Below are 15,969 nucleotides of genomic sequence, written 5' to 3' on the forward strand. Positions count from 1 at the left end.
TGGATGAAAGACAAAAATGAAATTTATGGCCTTACATGATTTAAAACATGAGATAGTTTCAGATACAGATGGATCCAGGGGCTTAATTGATATCATCAGAACTGGATCTCTTTCCCTCACCTCTTCTCAGCTCTGCTTTTTTTTGGTGAGGAAGATTGGCCCTGAGCTAACATCTGTGCCCATCTTCCTCTATTTTGTGTATGGGACACTGCCACAGTATGGCTTGATGAGCAGTGCGTAGGTCCATGCCCTGGATCCAAACCTGTGAACCCCAGGCCGCCAAAGCAGAGTGCGTAAACTTAACTGCTACACCACTGGGCCAGCCTGTCAGTTCTGCTTTTATCTGTGTTAGCCTCATATTTAGGTGGGCTTCCTTCCTGTGGTGACCCCCAGAATCTCAACTTATACCCTCCTGGTTTAAGCTCACAGGAAGAAGAGAATTTCCTTTCTGATAATTCAAACAAAAGTCCCATGAATGTGTTTCATTGGATCAAATTGGACCACATGCCATCCCAGAACCAATTCCTGTGGCTGGGTGATTGGAGAAAACTGATTGTTAAGCATGGGTTACATGTTCACCACTAGAACCGGGAAGTGGTTCAGCCTCACTGAACCACAGGACTGATGGTGGGGAAGAGTAGATTCCCAGAGAAAAACTCATATGTTGTTACCAATAAAAGAGGGCATAGCTTGTGGCCAGGCAAAGGCACCTGGGTCTTCAGTGATCATACAGATCACCCCACCCCTGCCACTGCCACTATGTACAAGGGGATGTGCCTCAGAGTAGGGACATATCTAGTCCAAGGTCACACAGTGGCAAAGCTAGTGCTTTGGTTGGAACAACATTTGGCTACATATGGCAAAAAACACAAAATAATAGATTTATTTCTTTCTCATGTAAAAGAATTCTGGAGGTGGGCAGTCTATACTGACCCTAGATTGTTCACTCTGGCAGGTTACCGACCACCTGTCTTTCTGCTCCAGTATTTTAGTGGTTTCCAATATGAAAGCTGTCCATGGTCACAGATAGATGCTGGGGCTCCAGCCTGAACCAGCCACCATGTCTGCATTTCAGATGGCAGGCAGGAGAAAAGAAGGAAGGGCAATGGGGTCCTTCCCAGCTGTGTTGGTTCCCTCTAAGCACCCTCCCCAAAGTTCCACACCACACTTCTGATCACAGGTCATTGGCCTGTACTTCTTAGTCTTGGTCATTCTTAGCTGTAAGAGAGGTCAGGAACTTTTAGTTTGGTGAACTGCTGCACTGAATAAAACTGAGTCTCTGTTCTTAAGAATAAAGGGAGAATGAAAACTGTGGAATCTCCCAGTGTTCTTTCTCTTCACTCCACTCTGAGACGAAGAGGAGGAGATGAGGTTATTTTCAGAAGAATCAGGCATTTGTTTACCAACCACAACCTGTTTTTTCTTGGTGTTTATTCACTCACAGGGAGAAAAAAGTCTTGGTTCCAAACCAGGATATATGAGTGGGACCCCTGCTTTCAGTTCCCAAGGAGAATGATCGGAAACACTGCATTGGCTTTTATCTGCCTGTACCTTGTAAGTAGATCTGAGCAGATCCTTTTCTGTTTTATAAATGAGGTGGGGCTAGGGCAGGTTCTTAAAAAGCTGGATCAAAATTGAATCTCTGTAAATCAAAGAAGTACAATCCTTGGACCCTACCATTTTGACTCCAAGGACACTTTAACCCACATGGTGAATGTAACTAATAGATATAATCGAATTATTTATGGATACTTTCCAGTTGCCAGTTCCACACATAAAGTGCTTGAAAGACACCACTCCATCCTAACAACAAGTAAAACTCTGAACTGAAAAATCAACAACTCTTCTTGGATCTGTAAGAGAAATGAGGTCATGGGGCAAACCATTGCCCCTAAAATTGGAGAGACAGACAGGTGGATACAGAGAGTCACAACAGAATGGAGCAGAAACCCCTTGGGAACTAGTGCCAAAGCAGGAAAAGCTGAACTGTAATTGACACCATCAATCAGTTGGATATTTTGGACATCCATAGACTACTACATCAACCACAGTGGAATATACATTCTTCTCAAGATTATATGGAAAATTCACCAAGATAGACCACACCCTGGATCATAAAACACACCTTAACAAATTTAAAAGAATAGAAATCATACAGTGTCTGCTCTCAGACCACAATGGAATTAAACTAGAAATCAGTAACAGCAAGATAATTGGAAAATCCCAAAATAGTATAAATTAAACAACATGCTTTTAAGTAACATATGAGTCAAAGAAAAAATCTCAAGAGAAATTAAAAATGAATGAAAATGAAAACACAACTTATCAAAATTTGTGGGAGGCAGCAAAAGCAGTGCTTAGAGGGAAATTTATAGCACTGAATGTGTCTATTAGAAATGAAGAGGGGCCAGCCCCGTGGCTTAGCAGTTAAGTGTGCACGCTCCGCTACTGGTGGCCCAGGTTTGGATCCAGGCGTATACCGATGCACCACTTGTCTGGCCATGCTGAGGCCGCGTCCCACACACAGCAACTAGAAGGACGTGCAACTATGACATACAACTATCTACTGGGGCTTTTGGGAGAAAAAGGGGGAAAAAAAAAGGAGGAGGATTGGCAATAGATGTTAGCTTAGGGTCGGTCTTCCTCAGCAAAAAGAGGAGGATTGTCATGGATGTTAGCTCAGGGCTGATCTTCCTCACAAAAAATAAAATTAAATTAAATTAAAAAAAAAAAAGAAGAAAGATCTGAAATCAATCATCTAAGCTTCCACCTTAGGAAACAAAAAAAGAGCAATTTAAATACAAAGTAAGCAGAAGAATAGATATAATAAAAATTAGAGCATAAACCTATGAAACTGAAAACAGGAAATGAGTAAAGAAAATCAATGAAACCAAAAGCTGGTTCTTTAAAACAATCAATAAAATCAATAAGCTTCTAGCCAAAATAACTGAGAAAAAAAGAGAGGGGACACAAATTACTCATGTCAGAAAAGAAAGAGGGAACATCACTACAGATTCCCTGAGCATTAAAATAATAGTATGAAGAACTCCGTGCCCACAAATATGATAACTTAGATGAAATGGACCAATTTCTTGAAAGACACAATCAGCCACAACTCACACAAGAAGCAATAGACAATCTGAATAGGCCTATGTCTATTAAAGAAATTGAATCAGTAAGTAATGACCTTTAAAACAGAAAGCACCAGGGGCCGGCCCCCTGGCTTAGCGATTAAGTGCACGCGCTCCGCTGCTGGCGGCCCGGGTTCGGATCCCAGGCACGCACCAACACACCGCTTCTCCGGCCATGCTGAGGCCGCGTCCCACATACAGAAACTGGAAGGATGTGCAGCTATGACATACCACTATCTACTGGGGCTTTGGGGGAAAAAAATAAATAAATAAAAAAAATTAAAAAAAAAACAACAACAGAAAGCACCAGGCCCAGGTGGATTCACTGGTGAGTTCTACAAAACATTTATGGAATAAATTGTACTGATTCTCTATAATCTCTTTCAGAAGATAAATGCAGAGAAAATACATCCTAACTCATTCTGTGGCCAGCATTATCCTAATACCAAAACCAGGCAAAGACATTATAAGAAAACTTCAGCCCAATATCTCTCATGAGCAGAGATGCAACAATCCTAAACAAAATATTACCAAATCCAATCCAACAATGTGTAAAAAGAATTATATACCACAACCAAGGGGGATTTATCCTAGATGTGCAAAGCTGGCCCAGTATTTTAAAAAATCAGTTAATGTAATCAATCACATCAACAGTCTAAAGAAGAAAAATCACATGATTATACCAATAGAAGCAGAAAAAACATTTAACAAAATCCAACACCACTTTACCATAAAAATTTCCAGTAAGCTAGGAATAGAGGGGAATTTCCTCAATCTGATAAAAATCTACAGCTAACATCATACTTTATAGTGAGAAATTAGAAACTTTCCCACTAAGATCAGGAAGAAGGCAAGGATGTTCCCTCTCACCACTCTTTTTCAACATTTACTGGAAATCCTAGCTAATGCAATAAGACAAGAAAAGGAAATAAAAGGTATACTGATTGGGAAGGAAGAAGTAAAAATGTATTTTTTCACAAATAACTTGATGGTATATGTATAAAATCTAAAAGAATCACTAAAACTCCTCCTGAAACTAATAATCAATTATAGCAAGGTTGTGTGGTACAAGGTCAACATACAGAAGTCAATTGGTTATCTGTATATCAGCAATGAGCAAGTGGAATTTGAAATTAAAAACACAATACCATTTACATTAGTACGTCCCCAAAAGAAATACTTAGGTGTTAGGTGTTAGGTGTAAATCTAACAAAATATGTACAAGATCTATATAAGGAAAACTACAAAACTCTATTGAAAGAAATCAAAGAACTAAATAAATGGAGAGATATTCCATATTCATGGATAGAAAGACTCAATATTCTCAAGATATCAGTTCTTACTAACTTGATCTATATATATTGTGATTGATCTGTACTGGGATTCAATGCAATTCCAATCAAAATGCCAGGAAGTTATTTTGTGGATATTGACCAACTGGTTCTAAGGTTTGTATGGAGAGGCAAAAGACTCATAATAGCCAACACAATATTAAAGGAGAAGGAAAACATTGAAGGACTGACACTACTTGATTTCAAGACTTACTATAAAGTTGCACTAATCAAGACAGTGTGGGGTTGACAAAAGAATAGACAAATGAATCAGTGGACAGAATAGAGAGCCAAACACCAACATAAATACAGTCAACTTATCTTTGACAAAGGAGCAAAGGCAATACAATGGAGCAAAGATTTTCTTTTCTTTTTTTTTTTGGTGAGGAAGATTGTCCATGAGGTAACATCTGTGCCACTCTTTCTCTGCTTTGTATATGGAACGCCAGCAGAGCGTGGCTTGATGGTCAGTGTGTAGGTCTGTGCCAAGGATCCAAACCTACAAACCCTGGGGTGCTGAAGCAGAGCATGAGAACTTAACCACTTCTTTTTAACAAATGGTGCTGGGACAACTGTACATCCACATGCAAAAAAATGAATCTAGACACAGGCTTTGCACCTTTTATAAATATTAACTTAAAATGGATAGATCTGAATGTCAAATGAAAAACTGTAAAACTCCTAGAAGATAACATAGGAGAAAATCTAGATGACCTTGGGATTGGTGATGACTTTTTAGATACAACACCAAAGACACAATACATGAAAGAAAGAATTGATAAGCTGGACTTCATTAAAATAAAAAATTTCTGCTCTGTGAAAGACACTGTCAAGAGAATGAAAAGACAAGCCACACACTGGAAGAAAATGTTTGCAAAAGACACATCTGATAAAGACTGTTACCCCAAATGTACAAAGAACCCTTAAAATCAACAATAAGAAAAAAACCCGATTGAAAAAGGACCAAAGACCTCAATAGACACTTCACAGAGAAGATATACAGATGGCAAATAAGCATATGAAAAGATGCTCCACAGCATAGGTCATCAGGGAAATGCAAACTAAACAATGAGACTGAAAATTTATGTCCCCACAAAAACGTGTACGTGGATGTTTATAGCAGCTTTATATGTAATTGCAAAACTTTGGAAGCAACCAAGAGTCTTTCAGTAGGTGAATGGATAAATAATGTGTGGTACATCCAGACAATGAAATACAATTCAGTGCTAAAAAGCAATGAACTATCAAGCCATGAAAAGACATGGAGGAAATTTCAATGCATATTAGTAAGTGAAAGATGCCAGTCTGAAAAGGCTACAAACTATAGGATTCCAACTATATGACATTTTGAAAAAGGCAAAATTATGGAGACAGTAAAAGATCAGTGGTTGCAGGAGTTGCGGGGAAGGAGGGGTGAACAGGCAGAGCACAGAAGAGTTTTAGGGCAATGAAAATACTTTGTATGATACTGTAATGGTGAATACATGTCATTAGACATTTGTCCAAATCCATAGGCTGCACAAGACCAAGAGTAAACCCTGATGGTGACCTATGGACTTTGGGTGATAATGATGTTTCAGTATAGGTGCATTAATTGTAACATATGTACCACTCTGGTGGGGGATATTTATTGATAATGCAGGATGCTTTACAAGTGTGGGGGCAGTTAGGACTGTAGGATATCTCTGACCCTTCCTCTCAATTTTGCTGTGAATCTAAAACTCCTCTAAAAAAATAAAATCTTTAATAAAAAAAAGTAATCCACACAAAATCAAACTGATAATGGTTAAAGCTGCACATGGTAAAATTTATCTAAATTAACTAAAAATTGACGGGAGAGAAATATATTTGAAAACATTTTGATATGCAAAATTTGACCCAGGAACGTTGACTTGGTAGAGATAATGATACCTAAAGGAAACTTACAATAGCAGAATCTATAGTCAGCAAATTATGCCATGAACAAAAGTCATGTCATTTAAACATAAAATAATTGATCCTAATAAATAATTTCATTGGATAATAAAAATAAAAGGGGAAAAACTAGAATTTGTCTACTGTACTATATTTCAAAAAATGGATCAAAAATTAAAATGCTTTATTTTATTTTGCTCTTAAGTTTGCTTTCTCAACAAGAAATTTTAAATGTTGGCATAATTCTGACTTCAGTATTTTATTAAGCACAGATTCAAAACATTTCATGTGGTCCAAGTTATGTGAGGTAAAATGTCTGAGTCAAAATGGAGGCATAAAAATAGCAAGGCCAAATTGTCTTGTGCTCATTTTAAATGTACTAGGATGATGCCTATATAAACTAATCCTGTGATTAAGTTTTAGTTGAATATATTACTTAGGTTATGCTGAAGTACCACATAAACCCCCAAATTTCAGTGACTTAACACCACATATATTTTTGCCCACATAGCAATGTTGAGTGGTGGTCAGGTTGGGAGGCAGCAGTTCTCCATGTGCTATTCCATAATCCAGATTCTTCCATCATGTGCCTTCATCATCCCCAAGAACCCTCACCATCTGCAGCCAGTGAGCAGAAGGGGAAAGTGTGTGGAGAAATGCATGTGGGAGGTTTTCAAAGGCCGTGTGGAAGCAGCACACATTCCTCCCATTCCTCTTCCTTTGGCAAGAACCTTGACACGTGGCCACATCTAACTCAAGGGAGGCTGGAAAATGTAGTCCAGCTTTGTGCCCAAAGTAAGGGTGAATGGATTTTAATGGACAACTAGAATTCTTTGCAACAATAAATAACTCACTTGGAGTTATTGTGTTTCTTAAATTTTATTGGTTATCTACTCTATGGCAAGCACTATGCTAAGAGCTGGAAGAGAGAGTCTTGGCCTGGAGAAGCCCATGGTCTAAGAGAAGGAGAGAAGATGGTATGAAGTACCTGCCATCTAAAGAGAGAAAAAGGAAAGGTGAAAGTGTTCTGGAAGGTTAGTGAATTATGAAGCTACCTGAAGACAACAGCATTTGAGCTCCACATTCAGAGATAAACAAGATTCGGCTGGTGAAGTAAAATGGCAGCAGGAACTCTAGAAGCATTGGCATGACGATAGAAGGCATGAGGACAGGATGGTGCGAGTGAGCAAGCATGATATGTGTACAGGAAGTGGTACCTTCTCCAATTTGGTTACCACCAAGATGCAAGAGGGGGAACAGTGAGAGATATGGCTGGAATTGTCCCCAATGTCACCCCTTATTCAAAGTGAGCCATTCACTTCACTCTGATTTCACTAATGTTTGAAAAGTTCCTTGAGCCCTTGTGAGGCGTGGTCTTGTGTGCTGTAGGGTGAAGAACAGAGTGTGGAGTGACTCCTTTCTCCAAAGAAATCACAATCCTGTTCATCTCAGTATAGCCAATCTAGAGTCTATTTCAGATGAGTTACAAATTTTGAAGAGTTTTGGCCTCAAAACCAGAGACCCATATGTTGTTCACATACTGAGCTGGACTCAGGTGAGACTTTGAAATGTTTGCTCTATGTCCCCAGTTCATTGCCATTGAGTTCTACATGTTCGTGTATGTGAGAGATGAGCTGGACATGTTTGAAGGTGAATTGGAGAGCTACCTCACCTCCGTGAACCAGACGGGGACCCTGACCCCAGTCATCCTGCAGGTGAAGGAGCTGATGAGCGTTGCCGAAGGTAAAACCATCATGCCACCTTTGTTCCTGCCACCTGTGTGGGAAACAGAGAGGGAATTGTAACTGCTGGCAGGTGCACACCTGGAGTGATTATTGCTGCTAGTATTGCTATTACCTGCATGAGGTGACTGGTGTTGGAGAAGAATGTGTTACAACTGATAATTGCCTGCCTGCATTGACTAGAAGGTCAGTGGGGTCAGGACACAGGCCATTTTGTAAAACCTATTTGGGGCTGAATTGAACATGCTCTGAGAATTTTCTCATCTTAAATAGCCTATTTTGTTTTGATGCCACTGGGAAGTAGTAAAATCATGATATATTTTTCACTTTGGAAAAAATAAAACATGAAGTCTTGACTTTTCTTTAAGATTATATGAAAAGTTTATTTGTATCTTTCAAATTTTATTTCTTAGGTCAGGCTGCTATAAGAAATAGACTGGGTGGTATAAACAACAAATGTTTATTTCTCAGAGTTCTGGAGGCTGCGAAGTTCAAGATCAAGGTGCTGGCAGATCTGGTGTGTGGAGAGGGCCTGCTTCCTGGTTTGCAGGTGCCATCTTGTCTTTGTATCCTCACATGCTGGAGAACAAGGAGAGGAAGGAGGCTCTCTCATGTCTCTTCTTATAAGGGCACTAATCCCATCATGAGGGCTCCATCCTCATGACCTAATTACCTCCCAAAGGCCCCATCTCCAAACACCATCACATTGGGGATTGGGGTTTCAACATATGAATTTGGGGGAGACAAAAACATTCCATCCCTAGCAACCACTTCACCTTTCTTTGAAAATGACATATTCTAATTACATGTCCCTTGCCCATGGAGGGGGGAGAGTTCTTCACTATTCCCTGAGGAAAAAGGACCCTGGACAAGATGTCAGGATAAACTCACTCTGTGTCATTTGACTAGCCAGGTCCCCTCTCCTGGCCTCAGTTTCTCATCTTTAAAATGGGCTTGGATGGGGTACTAAATGGTTTCCGCAAGCCTTTGAGCTCTGATATTTGATAGCTATAAATTACCAAATGTTCCTTAAGCCATGAAACAAGTGATGCAAATGATATTTTTACTTAAGATTCATAAGCTAGTAGAATATCAAAACCAGAGGGGAATAGATCTACTATGAATTATTTGAGGACAATTCCCTTACATATATGTGATATGGAAAGTTACCTTTTACGTGAACGCTGAGGCAGGTACTGCTTCTTTCATGTTACCATATTTTATTTTATTTTATTTATTATTATTTTTTTTTATTATTTTATTGTTGCCCTTGAGCATTTTTATTCATCTTTAATGTGGATTTATGTTCAGCCTGATGAATCCTTGAATATAACACTCAGCGAGCATATTTTAATCTTAAATTTCAGTAACACTCATGCCAAGTCATACTTTTAAAAATTCACATTTCCAGGTGACATCAGCATCATGGTGGAGTGAGCTCTCCTCTTAGACTCTCCCTGACTAAGATAGAACAAAAAAGACATTCATATACCAACAGAGGACACTCACACAACACAAAAGATGTCTGAGAGACCCAAGCAGCCATACATCTGAAGGCGGAGGTGCTGGAACCCCTGATGGAAGTGGAAGGAGGTAAGAAGAACTGCTCTCCATCCCCAACAGCAGTGAACCCGGGACCAGGACCGCACTGCTCTCAGGGGGAGGGGCAGCCCTCCATGGGAAAACTGTCGGTCTCCAACTTTCCTCACGGCCCGTGGGAAACTCCCACACGGAGGTGACCGAACTGTTGAGGGGGTGTCTTCATCAAGCCACACCCCAGAAGAGCAGATAGCAAGGGAAGAGCAAGAACCCCCCAGGATCGGGCAGGGGAAGGAAAGCGCCCTTCCTCCCGCTTGGAGCTTCAGCTCATCCATAGGCCAGAGTGCCCACAGATCGCAGAGGGCTCAAAATGCACAGTTCTTGACCCCCACCCAGTGGCAGCAGGTGGAAACTGTGACCAGATATTATCATTATGAGGAAAAACAAACCCATACCATCAAACAGTATGCAAAAATCTATTAAATCTCCAGACCAGAAGAAAATGACAAGCACCCAGAAATCAATCCTGAAGGCACGGAAATTTATAATTTAATGACAGAGAATTCAAAATAGCTATCATAAAAAAGCTCAACGAGTTACAAGAAAAATGCAGATAGACAGTTCAATGAAAGCAGGAACTTCTTCACAAAAGAGATTGAAACTATAAAGAAAAACCAATCGGGGCTGGCCCAGTGGTGCAAGTGGTTAAGTGTGCGTGCTCCACTGCAGCGGCCCAGAGTTCACTGGTTCAGATCCCGGGTGCGGACCGATGCACCGCTTGTTAAGCCATGCTGTGGCGACGTCCCATGTAGAGTAGAGGAAGAGGGGCACTGATGTTGGCCCAGGACCAGTCTTCCTCAGCAAAAAAGAGGAGGATTGGCAGATGTTAGCACAGGGCTGATCTCCTCACAAAAATAAAAAATAAAAACCAATCAGAAATCTTAGAGATGAAAAACACAATAGAGGAGACAAAGACAAATCTGGAGGCCCTAAGCATCACACCTGACAATGTGGAGGAAAGAATTAGCAATATTGAGGACAGCAATACAGAAATGCTCCAGATGGAGGAGGAAAGAGAACTAAGACTAAAAAGAAATGAAGAAACTCTCCAAGAAATATCCCACTCAATCAGGAAATCCAACATAAGGATTATAGGTATTCCAGAGGGAGAAGAGAAGGAAAAAAGGAGCAGAGAACTTGTTCAAAGAAATAATAGCTGAGAACTTCCCAAACCTGGGGAAGGAGCTGGAAATACCAGTGAATGAAATCAATAGATCACCTAAATATATCAATATAAACAGACTCTCTCCAAGGCATATAGTAGTAAAGCTGGCAAAAGTCAACAACAACAACAAAATATTAAGGGCAGCAAGAGAAAAAAAAACGTACAAAGCAATTCCTATCAGGGCCTCAGCCGGTTTCTTGACAGAAACTTTACAGGCTAGGAGAGAGTGGAATGATATATTCAAAATTGTGAAAGACAAAAACTTTCAGCCAAGAATCTTCTACCCAGTGAAAATGTCCTTCAGATGTGATGGATAAATAATAACTATCCCAGATAAACAAAAGCTAAGGGAGTTCATTGCCACAAGACCCCAAGTACAAGAAGTGGTCAAGAAGGCCCTCATGCCTGAGGAAAAAAAGAGAAAGGAGATACAAAGTTTTGAACAAGGAAGAAAATAGGTCGACAAAACCAGAAAAATTGCAGCTCTCTATCAGAATAGATTAGCAAACACTTAATTATAAAACCAAAGATCAAGGGAAGGAAAACACCAAAAATAAATATAACATCATCACTTTAAACACAATCACAACACAAGATGGAATAAGCTGTGATAACAATAACTTAGAAGGGGAAGAGGAAATGGATGGAATTGACTTAATCTAAGGAAATAAGAGGCCACCAAAAAATGGACTATCACATATATGGGATTTTTTTATACAACACTCATGGACACCACTAACCAAATAATCAGAACAAAGTCACACAGGATAAATAAAAACTAAGAGAACCTCCATACAGAGCTACCAAACTGAATTGGTAGTCCAAAACACACGGAATGAGAAACAGAAGAAATGTAAAAGAACAGGAAAATGAGCGATAAAATAGCAATAATAAGCCCTCATATATCAATAATTACCCTAAATGTAAATGGACTGAACTCTCCAATCAAAAGACACAGAGTGGTGGGATGGATTAAAAAACATGACCCAAGAATATGCTGCCTCCAGGAAACACAGCTCTAAAGACAAACACAGGTTCAGAGTGAAAGGATGGAAGACAGTACTCCAAGCTAATGGCAAACAGAAAGCAGGTGTTGCCATACTTATATCAGACAGAGTAGACTTCAAGATAAAACAAGTGATGAGAGACAAAGAGGGGCAATATATAATGACAAAAGGGACACTCCACCAAGGAGACATATCACTTATATATATATATATGCACCAAACATAGGAGCACCAAAGTACCTAAAGCCACTATTAACAAACCTAAAAGGAGATATTAACAACAACACAATAATAGTGGGGGATCTTCACACCCCACTTACGTCGATGGATAGATCATCCAGACAGAAAGTCAATAAGGAAATAATGGACTTCAGTGAAAAACTAGATGAGATGACTTAATAAATATATAGAGAGCACTCCATTCAAACACAGCAGATTACACATTCTTCTCAAGTACACATGGAACATTCTCAAGAATAGACCATGTGTTGGGAAACAAGGCAAGCCTTTATAAATTTAAGAAGACTGAAATCATAACAAGCATCTTTTCTGACCATAACACCATGAAGCTAGAAATCAACTACAAGAAAAAAAACTGGGAAAGTGACAAAAATGTGGAGACTAAACAACATGCTACTGAACAACCAATGGATCATTGATGAAAGTAAAGGAGAAATCAAATCATATCTGGAGACAAATGAAAATGAAAATACACCGTACCAACTCATATGGGATGCAGCAATAGCGATCCTGAGAGGTAAACTCATAGCAATACAGGCCCACCTTAACAAACAAGAAAAAGCCCAAATGAGCAACCTCAAACTATGCCTAACAGAATTAGAAAAAGAAGAACAAACAAAGCCCAAAGTCAGCAGAAGGAGGGAAATAATAAAATCAGAGCAGAAATAAATGAAATCGAAACCAAAAAAAAAGTAGAAAGGATCAATGAAACAAAGAGCTAGTTCTTTGAGATGATAAAATTGACACACCCTTAGCCAGACTCACCAAGAAAAAAAGGAAGAAGGCTCAAATAAGTAAAATTAGGAATGAGAAAGGAGAAATTACAATGGATACCACAGAAATACAAAAGATTATAAGAGAATACTATGAAAAACTAGATGCCAATAAATTAGACAATCTGGAAGAAATAGATAAATTCTTAGACTCATACAACCTCCCAAAACTGAGTCAAGAAGAAATAAAGGACCTGAATAGACCAATCACAAGTAAAGAGATTGAAACAGTAATCAAAAACCTCCCAAAAAATAAAAGTCCAGGACCAGATGGCTTCTCTGGAGAATTTTACCAAACATTCAAAGAAGATTTAACACCGATCCTTCTCAAAGTATTTCAAAAAATAGAGGAAGATGGAACACTTCCCAGCACATTCTACGAGGCCAACATCACCCTGATACGAAAGCCAGACAAAGACAATACTAAGAAGGAAAACTACAGACTAATATCCCTGATGAACATAGATGCAAATGTCCTCAACAAAATATTGGCAAACTGAATACAGCAATACATTAAAGAGATCATACACCATGATCAAGTGGGATTTATACCAGGGACACGGATGGTTCAATATCCGCAAATCAGTCAGTGTGTTACACCCCATTAACAAAACGAGGAATAAAAACCATATGATCGTCTCAATAGATGCAGAGAAGGCATCTGACAAGATTCAATATCTGTTTATGATAAAAACTGTCAAAAAACGGGTATAAAAGGAGAGTACTTTCACATAATAAAGGCCATATATGACAAACCCACAGCCAACATCATACTCAATGGGGAAGAACTGAAAGCCCTCTCTCTGAAAACAGGAACAAGACAGGGAAGGGTGCCCACTCTCACCACTCTTATTTGACATAACACTGGAGGTTCTGGCCAGAGCAATTAGGCAAGAAAAAAGATTAAAAGGAATACAAATAGGCAACGAAGAAGTGAAACTCTCGCTGTTTGTAGGTGACATGATCTTATATATAGAAAACCCTAAAGAATCCATTGGAAAACTATCAGAAATAATCAACAACTACAGCAAAGTTGCAGGGTACAAAATCAACTTACAACAATCGGGTGCATTGCTGTATGCCAACAACGAACTAACAGAAAGAGAACTCAAGAAGACAATCCCAATTACAACTGCAACAAAAAGAATAAAATATCTAGGAATAAATTTAACCAAGGAAGTGAAAGACCTGTACAAAGAAAACTATAAGACATTATTGAGTGAAATCAATGATGACATAAAGAAATGGAAAAATATTCCATGCACATGGATTGGAAGAATAAATGTAGTTAAAATGTCCATATTACCTAAAGCAATCTACAGATTCAATGCAATCCCAATCAGAATCCCAAGGACATTCTTCACGGAAATAGAACAAAGAATGCTAAAATTCATATGGGACAATAAAAGACCCCAAATAGCTAAAGCAATCCTGAGAAAAAAGAACAAAGCTGGAGGCATCACAATCCCTGACTTCAAAACATACTGCAAAGTGATAGTAATTAAAACAGCATGGTACTGGTACAAAAACAGACACACAGATCAATGGAACAGAATTGAAAGCCCAGAAATAAAACCTCATATATACGGGAACGTAATTTTCAACAAAGGAGCTGAGAACATACAATGGAGAAAGGAAAGCGTCTTCAATAAATGGTGCTGGGAAGACTGGACAGCCACTTGGAAAAGAATGAAAGTAGATCATCCTCTTTCTCCATTCACAAAAATCAAAATGGATCAAAGACCTGAAGGTGAGACCTGAAACCACAAAACTCCTGGAAGAAAATAGAGGCAGTATACTATTCATCATCAGTTATAAAGTGATCTTTTCAATTCCATGTCTACTTGGACAAGGGAAACAAAAGAAAAAATAAACAAGTGGGACTTCATCAAATTAAAGAGCTTCTAGAAGGCAAATGAAACCAGGATGAAAATGAATAGGCAACCCACCACCTGGTAAAAAATATTTGCAAATCATATATCCAAGAAGGGATTAATCTCCACAATATATAAAGAACTCACACAACTGAACAACAAAAAAACTTGTTCAAAAAATGGGCAGAGGAAATGAACAGACACTTCTCCAAAGAAGATATATAGATGGCCAATAGGCACATGAAAAGATGTTCAACATCACTAATCATCAGGGAAATGCATCAAAACCACACTAAGATATCATCTTACACCCGTTATAATGGCTATAATCACCAAGACAGAAAACAACAATTGCTGGAGAGGCTGTGGAGAAATGAGAACCCTAATTCACTGCTGGGGGGAATGTAAATTGGCGTAGCCTCTATGTAAAACAGTATGGAGTGTCCTCAAAAAATTAAAAATAGAAATACTTTATGATCCAGCTATCCCACTACTGGGTATCTACCCGCCGAACCTTAAATCCACAATCCAAAAAGGTTTATGCACCCGTAAGTTCATTGCAGCATTATTCACCATAGCTAAGACATGGAAGTAACCCAAGTCCCTTGACTGATGATTGGATAAAGAAGATGTGGTATATATATACAATGGAATACTACTCAGCCATAAAATAAGACAAAATCGTCCCATTTGCAACAACATGGATGGACCTTGATGGTATTATGTTGAGTGAAATAAACCAGACAAAGACAAACACTGTATGATTTCACTCATATGTGGAAGATAAACTAACACACAGACAGAACAGTTTGGTGGTTACCAGGGGGAAGGGAGTTTGGGGATGGGCACAAGAGGTGAAGGGGCGCATTTATATGGCGACTGACAAACAATAATGTACAACTAAAATTTCACAATGTTATAAACTATTATGACATTGATAAAAAACACTCTCATGAGAACCTGTTACATAAAGGGCCCCACAATTATTCTTTTTCCTAATTCTTGATGGTGAGCAAATTCATAAAACCACTAGTTATCCCTCATCTGATCCTTATTTTATTGGAACCATGGCAAACACTATAAATAGACCTTCAAAAATAATCCTCAACTGAATAAAACATTTGGATATTTTTAAAAAAAATCACATTTCCATCCCTTGCTCTGGGCAAGTTTTTAATACCAACCTGCTTCTT

General features: G+C 38.9%; 1 protein-coding gene across 3 annotated transcripts in view; it reads left to right on the top strand.

Annotated features, from left to right (window-relative positions):
* The window catches only part of LOC106800717 (stimulated by retinoic acid gene 6 protein-like), a 49,517-nt gene that overhangs the window by 20,986 nt on the left and 12,562 nt on the right, over positions 1-15,969 (top strand). For 2 of the 3 annotated variants that reach the window (XM_087419488.1, XM_087419487.1), the window contains 2 exons: positions 1,445-1,554; positions 7,966-8,119. In XM_087419488.1, coding sequence (XP_087275614.1) covers positions 1,513-1,554; positions 7,966-8,119 — 196 coding nt within the window. In that variant the 5' untranslated portion in view covers positions 1,445-1,512. Of the gene's footprint in view, positions 1-1,444; positions 1,555-7,965; positions 8,120-9,371; positions 9,712-15,969 lie in introns of those variants that run through there. The other variant, XM_087419489.1, reaches the window with a different exon arrangement.

This window comes from Ceratotherium simum, chromosome 29 (assembly GCF_057802395.1).
Source record: "Ceratotherium simum simum isolate JZ-2026a chromosome 29, ASM5780239v1, whole genome shotgun sequence".
Classification (NCBI taxonomy): domain Eukaryota; kingdom Metazoa; phylum Chordata; class Mammalia; order Perissodactyla; family Rhinocerotidae; genus Ceratotherium; species Ceratotherium simum.